Here is a 15,672-nt window from a genome sequence, read left to right as displayed (position 1 = left end):
TGATCCTGTTTTAGTTATCATACATAAGAAATCAAAGCCACATTTTGAATATCCTCATTAGAAAGGTTTAGGTTGATAAAGCATTTAATAGCAAACCTCACAACAGAGTATTAAGCAATGATTTAGGCTTACAGTTGATAACCAGCACTTTCAGAAAGAATTGTAGAAGCAATATCTTTCTTCAACAACTTCAGATATTAGAGAACACGGTGCTTCATCAGAGGGATCCAAAGAAATTGAGGTTTGGCTCAAAGGCCAACAAATAATGAAGGCTGATTTACCTTCTCTAGAAGTTTATTACATTCTGTTTGCTCTTTAAGCTCTTTCTCTTAAAGATACAAATTGGAAATGGTGTACTTCCTTAGTAGGAAGTCTGAAGTCATTACTGAAATAATTGACAGAATATAATACAATATTTTTATGTAGGGAGGCTATTATGATACCAACATATCACATAGACAGTAATGGGCATCTAATTCTGCTATTCGTAATCCCCATGCTGAGAAAGAAAATCTGCTTTTGAATCATTAAAAATTGAAGCAAAAATGATGGGCTCGCCTATTTGGTTATCTAAATTTGGACTGGAAAGCCATCTTCAGTTACATAAAATAAACTTCCCAAGCTCTAGTTCTCAATCCCATTACATCCCACTTCATTTCTCATTTGCCAGCTCCTGTGGCCACAGTCTTCACGCTTAGCAAAAAAACAAACTAAGTTAAGTCACGGTGGGGTGCCTTTTGTGAGGCCATTCAGAATAGGAAGAAAGAAGCAAAGTGCAAGCTAGAGATGTAGAGAATATAAAGAAAACAAGGCACAAAAAAGAAGGAAGAGAGAAGAAATATCACGGGGGTCAAGAATCATAAAATCACATACACTTTAACATTTTTTGCTAGTGAGTAAGTACTATGGGTCTTCTCCATTTGGGGAGGCTGCCTTCAGAAAGCTGGAAAATCAATTCTGAATTAATAAGGGTCTTTTTCCTTTCACAAGCTCCTGGTGAAACTAAAAAAAGACCTAATTAAAAATCTTACAGCCACCCCATAATTACAGCTTTTACGCATAAGCAGGATGGTCATTTTTTTCCATCAGGAATGGTATTCTTTTCACTTCCTGCCAAAAGTGCTCCAATACATTACTATAGGGAGTTTAAGAATTTAAGATATTCAGGGAAACCGTTCCACCACTGGCACACCACTTCCTCCCTGAAGGAGGCCTGTGCCTGAGGGAGAGGCCTAATCTGAGACCCTTCTGCTCTTTCTAGAAGGGCTAAGCTCGCCCCACCAGTGCTTCTCCTGGGGGGGTGGAGGTGAAAGTTGTCTTAAATGGCTTCTCCCTAGCTCTTACCCCCCCCCGCCCCGTCCTTTCATTTCTTCTCCACATTTCAAGTGCATTTCACAAATTGCCACCTGTTCCTGCTGCTTACCCTTTCCGTGCTTTCACATTGACAAAGTGAACTCACCCTGTCAAGGCAAAGCAGCCCAGTGGCCAAAGCAGGGCGTTTTGGAGGTAGTCTCACTAGGATGTTAAAAAGCCCTTCGCAGCATTGTCCTCCCCGGAAGGAGAATTCATCCCTCCAGCACTCCGTCCTGCTTAACGGCAGGTCTGGAAGGATTTTACAGCGTCAGGTCCTTCTCTGACAGTCCTCAGACCGGGCCCTGAGGCTCGGTTCTCGCCAGGTGAGCCCTACTTGGGGCCGCTGGCACAACTGTCATTCTGCCACGCCAGAGGCTCTAGCCTCTGGCACTCCACGGCAAATAAATAGTGCCACCTGGTAAAGTCAAAAGTGGTGCTTTAAAATGCAAATACAACCCCTCCTACATTTGTTGTCAAATCACTTCTCCACGATTCCTAGGCAGGCAGTGGATTCTGCGCCTGGGAGAAGGGCTGGGGGAACGTGACTGCATGTGCAAAAATAACCCCCGAAGACGCAAGCCAAGTACTCGGCTGGAGCTCTGCAGCCTGTAGATGCCCGCTGGGCGGCTGGCTGTCCCCCGGGAGCCCTGCGGGGCTGGGTCCGCTCCCCCGCCTCACGCCGGGCGGCGGGAGCAAACCGACGCCGACTTTGGGAGTTCCTTTCTGCCTTGTATGGAGGGCTGCTCCGGGCCCGTCTCCGCCCGACTGCTCTGACGCCCAGCCCTCCCGCTGCCCACCCCCAGCCACCTCCCTCTGACTTGCCCGGGCGCAGAGATAGCGAGAACGCGCGAGCGCCGGCGGACTCGCCCAGGTCTGTTTCAAAGTCGCCCTTGATGGCGGCGGAGGCGCGGCAGCCGCGGCGCGGAGCAGCCGACGCGCGCTAGTGGGTCCGCCTGCCGCCGCCCCTTCCCCCGCGCCGGGTTTCGCCCCTGCAGCCCCCCGCACCAGTCCGCGCTCCGGCCCCGGGCGCGCCAGTTCGCCAGACGTCCGCGGTCCGGGCGGAGTGTGCTCCTTCTCCTCCCGCGGTTTCCAGCGGCGTGCCTTTCCCCCAGCTGGGGAGGGAGGCGGGATTGATCTTCGATCGCGAAGATGGCTGCTGGCTGCCTGCTGGCCTTGACTCTGACACTTTTCCAATCTTGGCTGATCGGCCCCTCGTCGGAGGAGCCGTTCCCTTCGGCCGTCACGTAAGTCGCCGGCCGGGGAGGGCTGGGAGTGCGGGCCGAGGGGTGCCGCGGGAGCTGGGCGCGGGGACAGTTCCCGACTAGCGGGGCTTTTCTGCCCGTGGGGGTGGGGAGTGATCCGGGCTCGGATCTGGAGAGGCCGAGCGGGAGGTGCGCGCGGCTCGCCGCCGGAATGCGCGCTGAACCGGCGTCTCGGGCGCCTCGGTGGGGCCGGGCTGTCCCGGGAAACGTCCACCGACTACTCGCGGCGCCTCAGCCTGTCTCTGAAAGGATTCCTTAGACTTAAAGAGTTCAGCTGTAGTCTGGGGGGAAAAAGTTTCCAGCCAGATATCCGCTGTCCTCAAACCCAGTCCAGGGGGGGAAAAAGTTGTGTTTGTTTGGGTGTTTTACAAATAGGTAATTTCGCGCTTGCCAGGGTAGCTTGGACTTCTCCCGCACTTGGCCTGGGGGATGCTCTCTAATTGCTGTAGTGCCCAAACTCATTTAGATCCCAAATTACTGGGCGCACTTGACAGTCTCTCTCATCGGAAGAGTGCTCGACGCAGCTTAGAGTGCTGTCCACTCAAGGGGCTCTCAGGTACTGGGACCACACTGTCCAACCTCCTCATCCTTCATTCGAAGCATCTAAGTGCCGGCAGACACACTGTTTCTGTTCTTAGAATGAATAGAACCTGTTCTTTGAGGGAGGGATGAACGTTTCCAGAGTCGCCTGCAGTTTTCTCTTATTTTTAACATTTCTAAAATAACTTAAAAAATTCTCTGCCGTTCTGGAAATAGAGTATTTAAAGGTAATTCTACAGTCACACGGCAGGAAGGGAATAAAAAATAATAATTCTCTTTTCTCTTAGGCTGGAAAAGAAGAAGCAAAGTCAATAGCTCATAAAAATATATACACATTTTTTAAATGCGCTGAAGAGCCTATCGGGCATTTTGGGAAAGCATTTATTTTGGTTCTTAAAGCTACTTTAAAGCTTCTAAGAGTAGGTGATCTTAAATGGATGAGTCGCTTAAATGCATTTTACATAACAAAAACAAAGCCCAAGGTAGCCTTCCCGGTATTTCTGCTGTTAGGAATTATTTGCTGTCCTTTGTTGGCTGAGTGCTGAATACTGGAGTTTTGGGTCGATGCTAACAGTGAACCTTTACCAGTTGAAACCCTGCAGTGATTATTTAAGATGCAGCTTAAAGTATTTATTACATTAGGTGTCAGTGCAAGAATCGGAAGGATGCACATTCTAACCCGGAGAAGGGGAGTGTCGAATATTTTTTGTCATTGATTTACAGTCATGCTCCTTTTTAGATAATCTTCCATAAAAATGATTGCAGATCCTTTTTGTTATGAAGCAAAAGGGTAAATGCCATCTGTAGATCTTTCTTTAATTGGCAGTATGTTCCAAGCAGATATTTTGAAATATATAGAGTAAGAATTACTCTAAAGATGCTTCAAAATTATTCACTCTTATTAGGAAATTACACTTTTGTTGATTGAATTCATTATTCTTTTTGTAGCTTGGCCTATAAAGCGAGAACTCAAGTGATTCCCTTTCATTTGTGTCAAAGAAGTGTCTCTTTAAAAAGGAGTCGGTGTGTGCAGTTCACATATTTTTAACGTGTTATTTTTAACTGACAATTTATCAATATTTATTTCATTTGGAGGGAATGCATCATTCACCCCACTGGGGGAAACTGTGGCTTTTAAAGATACAACAAAATCCCACCTTTTATTCCAGAACGTACCATTGTAAAATATTAATGTCCAAATTCTTATTGTGAGGACATCTGCAAAAAATGCTTTCCTAAAATTAAAATAACTTAGTGTTTATGGTCAGAAATTCACTGGAGACAATAAAGAAAATAAATAGTGAAGAAAAGTAGGAATTAGGAAACCACAATTTCTTTCCTTTGAAAAGATTTGAAATTTATTTTTTAACAATGGAAATTTAAGATATTTTCAAATAATATGAAACATTAGTTATTTTGTAGAGTGAAAGCTTAATAAAAGACCTTGTAGAGCTCAGTCAGTCTCTGATAGGTAACAACGCTGTTTGTGTAAGTCTTGTGCGTCTTCAGTAATTTATTTCAAAAGTTAAAATCCCATCTTCTGAGGAGAGGAGGAATGATAGTTGACATTTGTACTTCTTGTTAGGTTTCTGAATAAACTTGATGAAATTTAAAAAAGTGCAGTGTTAATTTTGTAAAGGTGTGCTATTTGCTTTTCTTGCAAGAAAATTCATATGTAGTGTTTATCATAATATATCTCAAATCTTTGGAAAAATTTTCAAGCTTATAAAAACTCAGTACAAAGCTTATAGTATCATTAAAAGCAAGCTATTACACTCCTATATATAAATTTCTCTGGAAATCATTAATTCTTTTGTTTTCTTTTTTTTTCTTACAATTTTGTTTTTCCCAGGAAAAATAGTATCAGTAGTTTTAGAGGAAGAACATGCCATTAACACAGTATGAAATTAATTGTGCACTCACTGGAGTGGGACCTGAATTAGAATTACTAGTACAAAGCTTTAATTTTTTTAAGTATTGTTAACAATAATATTAAAGGTTTAAGTTTCATTTTAATAAAACAGTGCATCATTTTAAATTTCTTTTTAAATTTTTCCTGGTTTAGCATATATTCTCATAGCATATTCTTCTGGATTTAAGTATAGTTAAACTGTTCTAAGACCTAACACTAAAATAACAAGGTTCCCCTCCCCCCCCCCAAGAAAGGAATTTTGATGCAATTCTTTTGGTAGGTTAGGCTTTACTTTTGGAAATGATTGTTTTAATAAAGTGTGAATCATAAATATGCCATATGGTATCAACCATCTAATGCATATTGGTTTATATGTAAATGGAAATCACATCATTTTCATGTTATAGTATGCACATGTTATATTGGTAGTTTAAGATAGAGTTTTCAAATAGGGAGTTCTTGCTTGTTCTAGAAATAATTTCTTAGCACATAAATGAAAACACTTCTGTTTTAAAACTCAGAATAATATGTTTGTTAGCCAGTATTGTAATGTTAATTTAAATCTGTTGCTTTTATTTTAGAATTTACAAATCCAGATTTAAAAACAAAAAAAAAAAATCACTGTAGTTATAACTACTATTAGTGTTAAATTTTTATCTCAAAATACCGATCAGTCAAGAATAATTGGCTGAGAGCCCATTGGTATATGGGGATTTTAATACAAACAGAGTAATAGGATGCATATATTAATAAGAATTATAGGTATCTACAGGAAATAGATATATCTCATGAAAGAGTAGTAGTTTGGGGTTTAAATACTTAAGAAATAATTTTTTTCTGTTATTAGAGAAATTTATACTTAAAGGCTATAGAAAATAAGTTTATGTCATAACATTGGAATGGATGTCTTTTTCATGTGTTAGAAGTGACATAATTATTTTCATTTGGGCTTAACAATTTCTGTTCACATACTACATGTATAAGGAAATGTGCCTTAAGATAAAATAAGAGGTAAAATATTGATTGTAAATTAAAACCTAAAAACAATGACCGCTAATAAATCCCTTTCTCAGATCTTTAATTTGTTCTCAGAAGCTTAACCATAAGACAACATTTATTATTCCACAGGTGTATGTTTAAAATATGCAACAGTAGATATATTTTTCAGGTAAGTAGTAACATGATGTTAAATATCTTAATATTTATACATGGGTATGTGTGTAGCTGTTTGGATTGGCATTTGAATGAGCATTAGGCAGAGTGTAATGGATATGATCTAAAAAATATTTTGTAAGGTGCAAGAATCTAAGCTTATTATGGCTTATAAAAAGGAATAGAATGTACCTTTATTGTTTTGTATGGCTTTCACTAGTTTAATTTTAATTTAATAAGTGCATATAAAATTAAAATTTATAGTAAATTGTTCACTTTGAAAATAGAAACTTTACCACTCTTTTTCTTCAAAGAAACCTGGCTGTGAGGACACTTTTCTATTATTTCTGCAACACTGATTAAAAAAAAAAATAGTCAAATACTTTTCATTCTCGGGTTTATACGTGGTAAGGTTTTGCAAAAATATAAATAACACATGCAAATTGTGTTTTCACATTTACTGTTTAGATTTATAAGTTTATATAAGAAATAACAGTGCATTTAGGAATTTTTTAAATGACTTAAAAATCGTACCCATAACAAAGTATTATTTAATTGATATGTTTTCTGGAGTATCATTATGTAAAACACATACACAGAAGTTTCTGTTCTTTTCCCTTTTTTTTTTTTTTTAAATATGGATACGGATTTCCAAGAAAATAATCTATTCTTCTCAATTCACATCTGGTTTTCTAATAATTGTCTTTGAACTCTTTATAACCATAAACTGGAGACTTAACTGGTTAAAATAAAATAAAGTATATTTTAGGGAAATCATCTGATTTGTTGATTTCCTTCAGTCTCTTACATGTACAGACATGATCAGTTCCAACATAAACATACTTAGATAGGAGTTTCCAAAAAAACCCGGAATTTGTTTCAGTATTTCTAAAAAAGTCACATTTTGTTATTACTGAAATGTCAGCCTTCCATCATTTGTAATAGTATTGTTGTAGTATTTCAGAAAAGAGTGTAAGCTGCTCTCCATGGGGAATGAGCTCTGTTCTATCCCATCCAGTCCTCATTTACTTAAGGCTTGTAGTGTGTGCATCAGACACTGTGTCCTACGGTGTCAGCCACTTTTTCTTTTCATGGACTGTTTATGTCTAGTACCGCAAACGTCCCTAAGCCTTTCATAGAATTGCTTTCCAGTAAACTTTGAACTGTATCAAGATGGTCAACCGTGTAGCTTACGCATGATTTATTGTCTGTGTGTGTATGCCCCAAATCATGAAACTGGTTGTGTCCTATTGTTTACAGATGTGAAAGAAAAAGGCGATTGACTTCAGTGTTAATTGAAATAAGAATGGTAGTACTTTGTGAAAAATATTGTATTTACCTTTTCCTCCAGGATCTAAAATATCAGCATTGCATAATTAGATAATTTGTCTATATTATAGTATTTTATTTATTAGGTTATATTTTATCTATCTATATAGGTGCCTGTTATCTATCTATCTATCTATCTATCTATCTTTTGGTGCGTGCTCACACATGTATTTCTTTTAACCTTCTTCAAGTGGTTTGCTAGGGTAGAAAAACCTCACGTGAGGTAAATTTATTAGCAGTCATGTATGCTTTGAAGATTCCTGCCAATCCACAACTGTTTTTAGTGGTTGAATCTCTTTCAAAATATTTTTATAACACTAGCATTTCAGAATAATTTGTAAAGAGAATCAAATGAGATAATTGTATACAAAAGCATTGAAATGCTCAGGTCCTATACAGATGTTATTAACATAATTGATGAGTAACAAAGAATGATTTTGCCATCTTTTTAGCAAAATAGGTATATTGAAAGAAACTACTGCATTTGACATGTTGGGCACTTATTAAAAGGCCTTTGCATACTAAGCAGTTTCTATTTTGGACATTTAGATGTGGGATACTTAGAAATTTGTAAGAATTGAACATATTTGGTTTAGGAATAAAGGATAAATGTAAACAGTTTTAAATATTTTATTTGTAAAATATAAACTGTTAGGTTTCCCTTATAGGTTTATATAATTTGTAGTAATTCAGTATTATTGCTCTGTTAAAATCGCCATTTATATAGATTTTAACGAGATAATAAACAAGGAGAAGATTGACATTGTAGCCTCAACGAACTGGCACACTTTTACAGTTAATTTCAATAATGCAGGATCAGGTTGTTACATATGAAGCAATATTTAAAGTTCTCTTTGAATATGAATGCAGGATATTTCTGGCTAAATGTTATTTTAACATTTGCTGCTGCTGATTTTTTTTTTTTAACCATATGCTTCTGCTGGATTAAAAAAATAGGATACATTTTAAATTCTGTATCATAAATGGAAGAACAATTTAAAGTAGAAATGATGGCAGTGGATAATAATGGTGCTGCCCATTTTAAAGGCTTCAGATTTGGGGATAATCGTACTGCCAATTTGAAAATTTTTTTTCCTGAGTCATTAAAAATTTATTATAGTTGTCTCTGGGCAAACTGAAAAAATAACTCCTGTAGTCTTTTATTCAGACAATTAATTGCTACTTCTGTCTCTCTTTCATACACTTACACATTTATTGTTAATCGTGATTCGTTATTATTTGCATATTACATCAAATCAAATGGGGAGTTTTTGCTTTGTTTTCTCCCAAGTGACCTGTGATCAGACCTCAGGACCTTCTCCCTTGAATCATCTCTGACTGTTTCAGGGGCCTCTCTCTTACCCTTGGACATTTCTCTCTATAGGGAAATTGTTGAGGGATTTTGATGCTCAGATAAATCTGTAATACATGATCAACACTTCTACCAAAATTGTCAGTCTAGACAGTTGTTTCTTTTGACATTTTTCCACCTACTGTGGGGGATAATTAGGGGAAAGAGGAGAAAGAGGTAATAAAATTGTTCTCTGTCTAAGGTGCCTACTGTCAGGCTATAGAAAGGGATGGTTAGACATTAATGATGTCTTATTTTGAGGGTTAAAGGAAGAATGGCTCAGTAAAATAAATGGGCTTAGGCACACTGAAGAAATCTGATTTGGAAAAGCGATCAAGAGTTGTTGTGGTGAAAATGCCATGCGTGGGGCAGACAAAGGAGCCTTCCGATTTACTTGGTGCAAATTTACATTAAAGGATGCTAAAGGGGCAACTGGTTATTTTTTAATTTTCTTCCCCCCCCCCACTTCCCAAGTGAGTGTGGCTCTTCTGGAAATTATGTTTCCTGGCATATTCATTTATAGAGACTTGAATATTTATAATATGGACATTCACCTTAGAAACCAAAGACAGTACAGTTGTCAAGATCTCAAAAAATAGAAGCAATTTAACATTTTTTTAAAGAAAACCTTGGGATAATGGTTAATTAGGTAAGAAATATTAGTATAACACTTTATTACAAGCTTAAGTGCTGATCATCACAAAAGAAATTCTCTAAGTAATTTCTTCAGTTAGATGACAAGGAATGAAATAACTTGCAGGTAGGTAGTCTTCTAGGTAGTATATTTAAGACTTTGGACCTCTGAGTATGCAGTACATGTTTTGTTTTAATTTACGCTGTCTTTTTTTTAATGTCTCCTTCAAATGTTTTTAACATCAAATGTAATTTAACTATTAATGCAGGTCTTGTTACTCATTGTAAATATGTAGTGCACTGAACTTACATTCGGAGTGTCCAAAGTGAGGAAGAGAGTCCCCAAGGGAGTCATTTACATCTCCAAGGCCACTATGAAGCAGCTGGATCGGTCAGCACATGCCTTAGGAACAGCACATAGCATGTTGAAGAAACACTGTCTATTTTGTATTAGGCATTGGGCTTCTGGGTGGGAAGAGGTGTTGCTTTGACCAGGGCATTGGTTTAGTCTAGGTTATAAAATGTTTGCACCAGGGCTGTAATTTTATAAGACCTGAAGTGGGGGATGGGCAGTGTTCGCAACAATATGGACCTTTGTGGTAGCCCAGCTCTGCATATTCAAACAATGTTGGCCTTCATCCTAGGGTTTTTTAAAATTGAAAAGGAAAAGTAATACGTGTTGAATCACAGTACTTAGATGATAGATTCCAGAGAGCCAATAACTGAAGTGGAGACAGTGAGAGCAGTTAGTAAACCATTGCAGCGTTCCCAGAGTGAGAGATGCCTAAGGTCCAAAAAACGGTAGTGGCGGGGTGAGAGCAGAGCAGATGGGAAATGTAAGGCGAAAGTAAAATTTCCGGTGCTGTTGGTTATGGGATTTGGGGAAGTAAGAAGAGATAAGAGTCAGAGAGGATTCTAAGGAGCTCCGTCAGGTAAACCATGCTACATTGAACTTTGTAGACTGGAGGACACAGGAGGAATGGTGGGGGTGAAAGTAATAGTTTCACTGTCGGACATCTGGAGTTTGCAGGGTCTCTGTGGATGACTACTGGGCCATTAGAAATAGGTACCTGAAGGGGATTTGGATAAAATAAGAGAACAGTTCTGGTAGAGTGTTGCAGAAAGAAGCATAGTTTCAGTGCCTTGAAGAGTTGGTAGCAGGTGGGAATGTACCAGCAAGCTCAGGTGGTTCTTTCAAGGAATATGGCAATAAGTGAGGAGAAACACAGAGAGTTAGTTCAGAAAAGGGGGTTTAAGGGATTTGGCATTCTTTTGTTTACAGAATTAAGAGTTACCTCAGGCAGTTTGGAATTCCATGTGGTGGAAACCCATAGGACTATCTTAAACCAAAAGGGGAAATATTTTTCACTAGTAGTGGCTGGATGATCAGTCATGGGAGTTAAGGTCAAGGATGTGCCAACAACTGCAAAAAGGGGTGGGACTGCTCTCAGGATCATCTCTCATTCCAGTCTTTGGTTTTCTTTGTCTAAGTCTTCATTCTTCTCTGTCCCTGCAAATTGACTTTCTCTGCTTCCCAGTGTTTGTTGAATGGCTGGGAGGGCTTACATTTTCTCTGCTGAAGCTTTGAACCAGTTTGAGACTAGAATCCTAGTCCAAAACATAGCCTCCTAAACAAGGTATGTTGACATTCTGAACATGGGCCAGATGGCCACCTATAGCCCGTTCAATTGTGATCAGGAGATGGGGTTTGGAAAAAAGACTCTGGTTGCCTGAGCTTAGGTCACTCCTGAACACGTTGGTACTATATCCCTGGAGGTCCTACACTGCAGCAGGCCCGTTGCTATTACCATGTCTAGAGCAAGAGGCAGTTCTTAGCAAAAGGCTCCAGGAGGGTGGGGAAGGTTGTAGAGACAATTAGGTAAGTGTTACCAGACGGGGAGATTGGGGCTTATCAGAGGGAGAAGACCAAATGGCAGAGATGAAAGAGATGAGAGAGGCCTTGATTGATGGGAGAATGTTCTGAGAGAGGCAGGTGAGGAAGGGATCAAGAGGAACAACAATGTCTTACAAAGTAACTTCTGAAATATGAAACAGCCTTGAGAATTAAAGCAGTTGGTTGGAATATAGGATAGAAACACTTTTAATTTGCTGGAGATGTTTTTGGAGGAATGCTCCAAATTACGGATTCCATTCTCAAGAAGGAATGACATGATTCGGAAATGTAATACATACACATTAGCAATGTTCAAATTTTGAGATTGACCAACTATAGTCTTTCTTTACTTAATAGTAAAACTTCAGTTCACCACTCTTTTCCCTTTGGGCACAGCAACGTTTGGTTCCCTTTTGTCTTTTTCTTTTACCTTTTTTAATTTTTTGGAGAGATTACCTTGAAGGTCTGTGTAGTTTTGCAGGTTTTAATATGTGCATATATTTATGGTAGGAAGATGTTGCAGACATATCAGTGAAAAGGAAAAAAAAAAAGAGCAAATAGTTCTTTCTTTTGCCAGGCTAGCGTACTTTGTTAGTTATTTGGCAGATTGGGGTAGTTTCCTGCCCCACCCTGTAGGTGCTTCCACCCCACCCCATATCCAGTCTTTAGCACAGGGCAGAAATTTGAATTGCAACAGATCGTTGTCAAGAAAACGAAATAATAAATTTGATAAGATAAACAACCCCCCCCCCCCCCCCCCCCCCCCCCCNCCCCCCCCCCCCCGATAGAATATTCCTGCAAAACCTGTCCCTTCTTGCCCCTTACAAAGGCATCTCAGGTCTCCTGAAAATCTGGAAATTACTGGCAGCTGCCATCACAGCAGTTCACTGAGTTTCCAAGATGACTGAATGAATGGCTTGGATCGCAAATGCCAGTGGATTTAAGAATCAGTTTTGATCTCATTGGTCCCAGCTCAGTGTGGAAAAACCATTCTTGTGGTTTGTAACAAGAGATGAGAAGAGTCAGATGGGAAGAGTGGGCTATTTATTTCCCTTTTGTGATTCTGCTCTTTTTTCTCTCCCGTAGGTATTCACATTGTACTTAAGTTTATTTTGATGTCTCTTCCTGCAGAATGTCTGGACACTAATAATTACTAACAACTATCTTCCAATGATTATAATATTGCTTTCTGATCACTTTGAGCTCCCGGTGTGTGCCAAGCACTGAGAATTAACACTGTGTTTTTTAAGTCATCCAACCTTCAGGCCAGTACCCTAAGAGAAGTATTATTATCTTCCTTTGTAGATGAGGAAAGTTAACTTGAGAGTATGAAGAACTTTTTGGAATTTTCCTAGGAGCTAAAAATTTGGCCCCAAGCAGCTTGATTCAGAATCCGACACTTACCGGCTCTCCTTCGCTGCCCTGTTGTGGCAGGAGCTGGTGTCTTAGCAGCCGTGCTCTCACCGGGTCCAGTGGTGGATGGCTGCATATTCCAGCAGTGAGGTCGACTGGAAAGAGGCATCTTGTAAAGCAGAGCAAAACCAACTCTCAGTTTCAGTTTCTCCATCTGCAGAACAAGGATAATATTAACTTCACCCTGAATCACAGTGCTGTATTATGAGGATCAAAGGAGAGGGTGCATGGGGAACTATGAAGGACTGTTTAACAGGCAGGCTTTATTATTTGTACCACTTGTGATTTGTCGGCCTTCTAGAGATCATGAATTGATGACTGAGGTTTAGCGAGCTAGATTCTTATGCTAATAGATCACTTAGGCCATTAGAAAAGCCTGAAATAAATGAGCAAAGGAACGCTTAGCAGGCCTGAGAAATGTCTCTTCCTAAAACTTGTGTAGCCTTTAATCCTAAAGCGGAAATGAAAGGACTAGAGTGAGTGAAGTGTTCTGTCTCTGGGTTAGGGACACAACCCAGGTCCTAAAAGGGACCACGAAGACAGCAGAACCACAAAGGATTTGATGTGTTTTATCTTGACATTTCAGCCAACACCTGTTGTCTGAGAACTGTGCCACAGGAGGTTGAATCTATTTTTAAAAGCCGTGTCTTTGCTGATAACCTCTCATTATGTGAGTTTTCAGCTTCAAGACAGACTATCGGGAAGTTAATAAAGCAATGTGTCCATGATGTTTATAGAAATGATTTCAGACAACCCTACAAACTGGGTGAGCACAGAGGAGTAAAATCGAGGCCAGTTGCATTTTTAGCAACCAACACAGAAGTTAGAAATCTGCCAAGAGCCTACTGAAAAAGGCCAATTTTCATTTGACTCATCCAGCTGATGATGAGTGACACTCATTTAACCCCACCCCTTAACTTTATTGTATAAATGGAGGTCAGCCTGCCACAAACTCTCATCTTTTGTTGGTAGAAATAGAATACCTAAATGAAATTACCACTGCCCATATCTAATCGATTCCTGGAGAAAGCGATGTTTTAGATAAAACTGTGCATTAATAACATGACTCATGAGTACAACTTGGTGATACCATTGAAGCTGCTTGTTTTCAAGTGCCAAGGACCGGCCTTTTTATGGCAGTCAGCTTGACATTTGCCACAGAAAGGAGTGTGCAAAATTCTTATGATGTTTGTCACGTTAAAAATACCAAACCCTTCATTGCCTTGACATTATATTAGAATTGACTTAAATTTGCATCTGCAGAAATGTTAGGAGAGACAAACAAATGGGCCATGTGAAGCCTCAGGAGGATGGGCACAATGGAGGGTGGGCAGATTGCTCTAAATTAGACATGCAGAATGCTTGGTTGTCTCTCCAAACACCTGATTTTCCTGTTGATATAAATGTAGAAATCAGAATTAATTTTCATGGGGTAGAATTTTATTGTGCATGGGTAGCTCAGTTCCCAGGGGATTGATACATGGTGTTAAGGTCTGCTGGTGAGTAATTGTTTAAAATTTATATTAATACTCTATGGAAATAAATAAACATAGGGGAATGGTAACTCATCACAGAGCAAACCATGTATGATAATTAGATGAGGTCATTCATCTCCTTAAATTATCAGATGTGACACAACCTGTCTGTGTGGTGTCTAAAAGCCAGCTGAGTCCCTGTGTGTAAATGACCGTGACAGAGGGGTGGTTTGAGGGTTGCAAGCCTTGGATTTGGTCCCTCCCTTTCTGGGTTTTTCTACATGTGAAGTCAATTTGCCCCTGGGATTCTGTTTTTATAACATGCACAGGGATCTAAAACCTGAGATCAACAGGCTGCTCAGAATCTGTTTTTTTTTTTTTTTTCTGTTTACCCTGCATCCCCACCTTAACTAATGGCAGGGAATCATATTTATATAGTGCATATAAATATGGTGTTTATAAACATATATGATGTTTATATTTACTACATATGTGATATAACATTATATTAGGATAATATGTGTTACATATGTTAGACATATGTAAACATAAATCTGTAATGTTAATGCATGTAAATATTGTATATAATATAAACATAACTTATATGGAATAAAAATAACATTAGTAAAGTATGCATATAGATTCAGATGTGTTACATATATGTAGAATATATATTTAGAAGACATTATAAAACCTGAAAATGCTTTCTAATACCCAGAAATGCTGTCATACATATGAAGGATTGCAAATTTCATTAGGAATAATTGAAACATCAAAATGGTTGGAATAGGATGTATGCTTGCTGATTATAATTTTAATTTTTTGTTGGCTTTGAGTCCTGTGGATCCCACTCTTTCACATCTTCCAAATCCCACAGTGATTCCATATTGCCCCACTTGCCTCCAAAAGTTGCTAGGAAGCATGTTCATAGACATTTAAGCAAAGCCAGTACCAGACTGGTTTGTCTTCTGGAAGTCCCAAGGACTCAAGGTAGGCATTCTGGTGTGGTCAAAAGAATCAGAGTTTTGAGTCAGGTGATGTGAAGGTTAAACCCTGGCTCTGATAATAGTCTGTGTGATCATGGGAAGTTAACTTCCCTGAGTTTCAGTTTCATGCTCTGTAAGACAGGAATCATACTCCATACCTCTTAGGGGAAATTCTGAGGCTTAAATGAGAGGCCGTCAAGTCCTGGTGTAAGTATATTCCACTGAATTTATTGAGCAAAGGGTGAAAACTGTTAGTTTCTTTCATCTATTTACTGGGAAACCAGTAGAAATGGAGGTTTTCCTCCCAGTTTTAAGCCACTCCTAGGACTGTCTATGGGCATTATTAGGGATTACTTGATTTTTCTAAATAAT

The 15,672-nt window shown here is 39.2% G+C and overlaps 1 protein-coding gene across 6 annotated transcripts in view; it reads left to right on the top strand.

The window, feature by feature from the left end:
* The first annotated feature begins 2,184 nt into the window (after positions 1–2,184).
* Positions 2,185–15,672, top strand: part of CACNA2D1 (calcium voltage-gated channel auxiliary subunit alpha2delta 1) — a 484,461-nt gene continuing 470,973 nt past the window's right edge. For all 6 annotated transcript variants that reach the window (XM_011223063.3, XM_019798051.2, XM_011223062.3 and 3 more), the window contains exon 1: positions 2,185–2,597. In XM_011223063.3, the coding sequence (XP_011221365.1) occupies positions 2,503–2,597 (95 nt within the window). In that variant the 5' untranslated portion in view covers positions 2,185–2,502. The remainder of the gene's footprint in view (positions 2,598–15,672) is intronic.

The sequence above is a fragment of the Ailuropoda melanoleuca genome, chromosome 1 (assembly GCF_002007445.2).
Source record: "Ailuropoda melanoleuca isolate Jingjing chromosome 1, ASM200744v2, whole genome shotgun sequence".
Lineage (NCBI taxonomy): Eukaryota > Metazoa > Chordata > Mammalia > Carnivora > Ursidae > Ailuropoda > Ailuropoda melanoleuca.
This window is presented reverse-complemented; position numbering and strand designations above follow the sequence as displayed.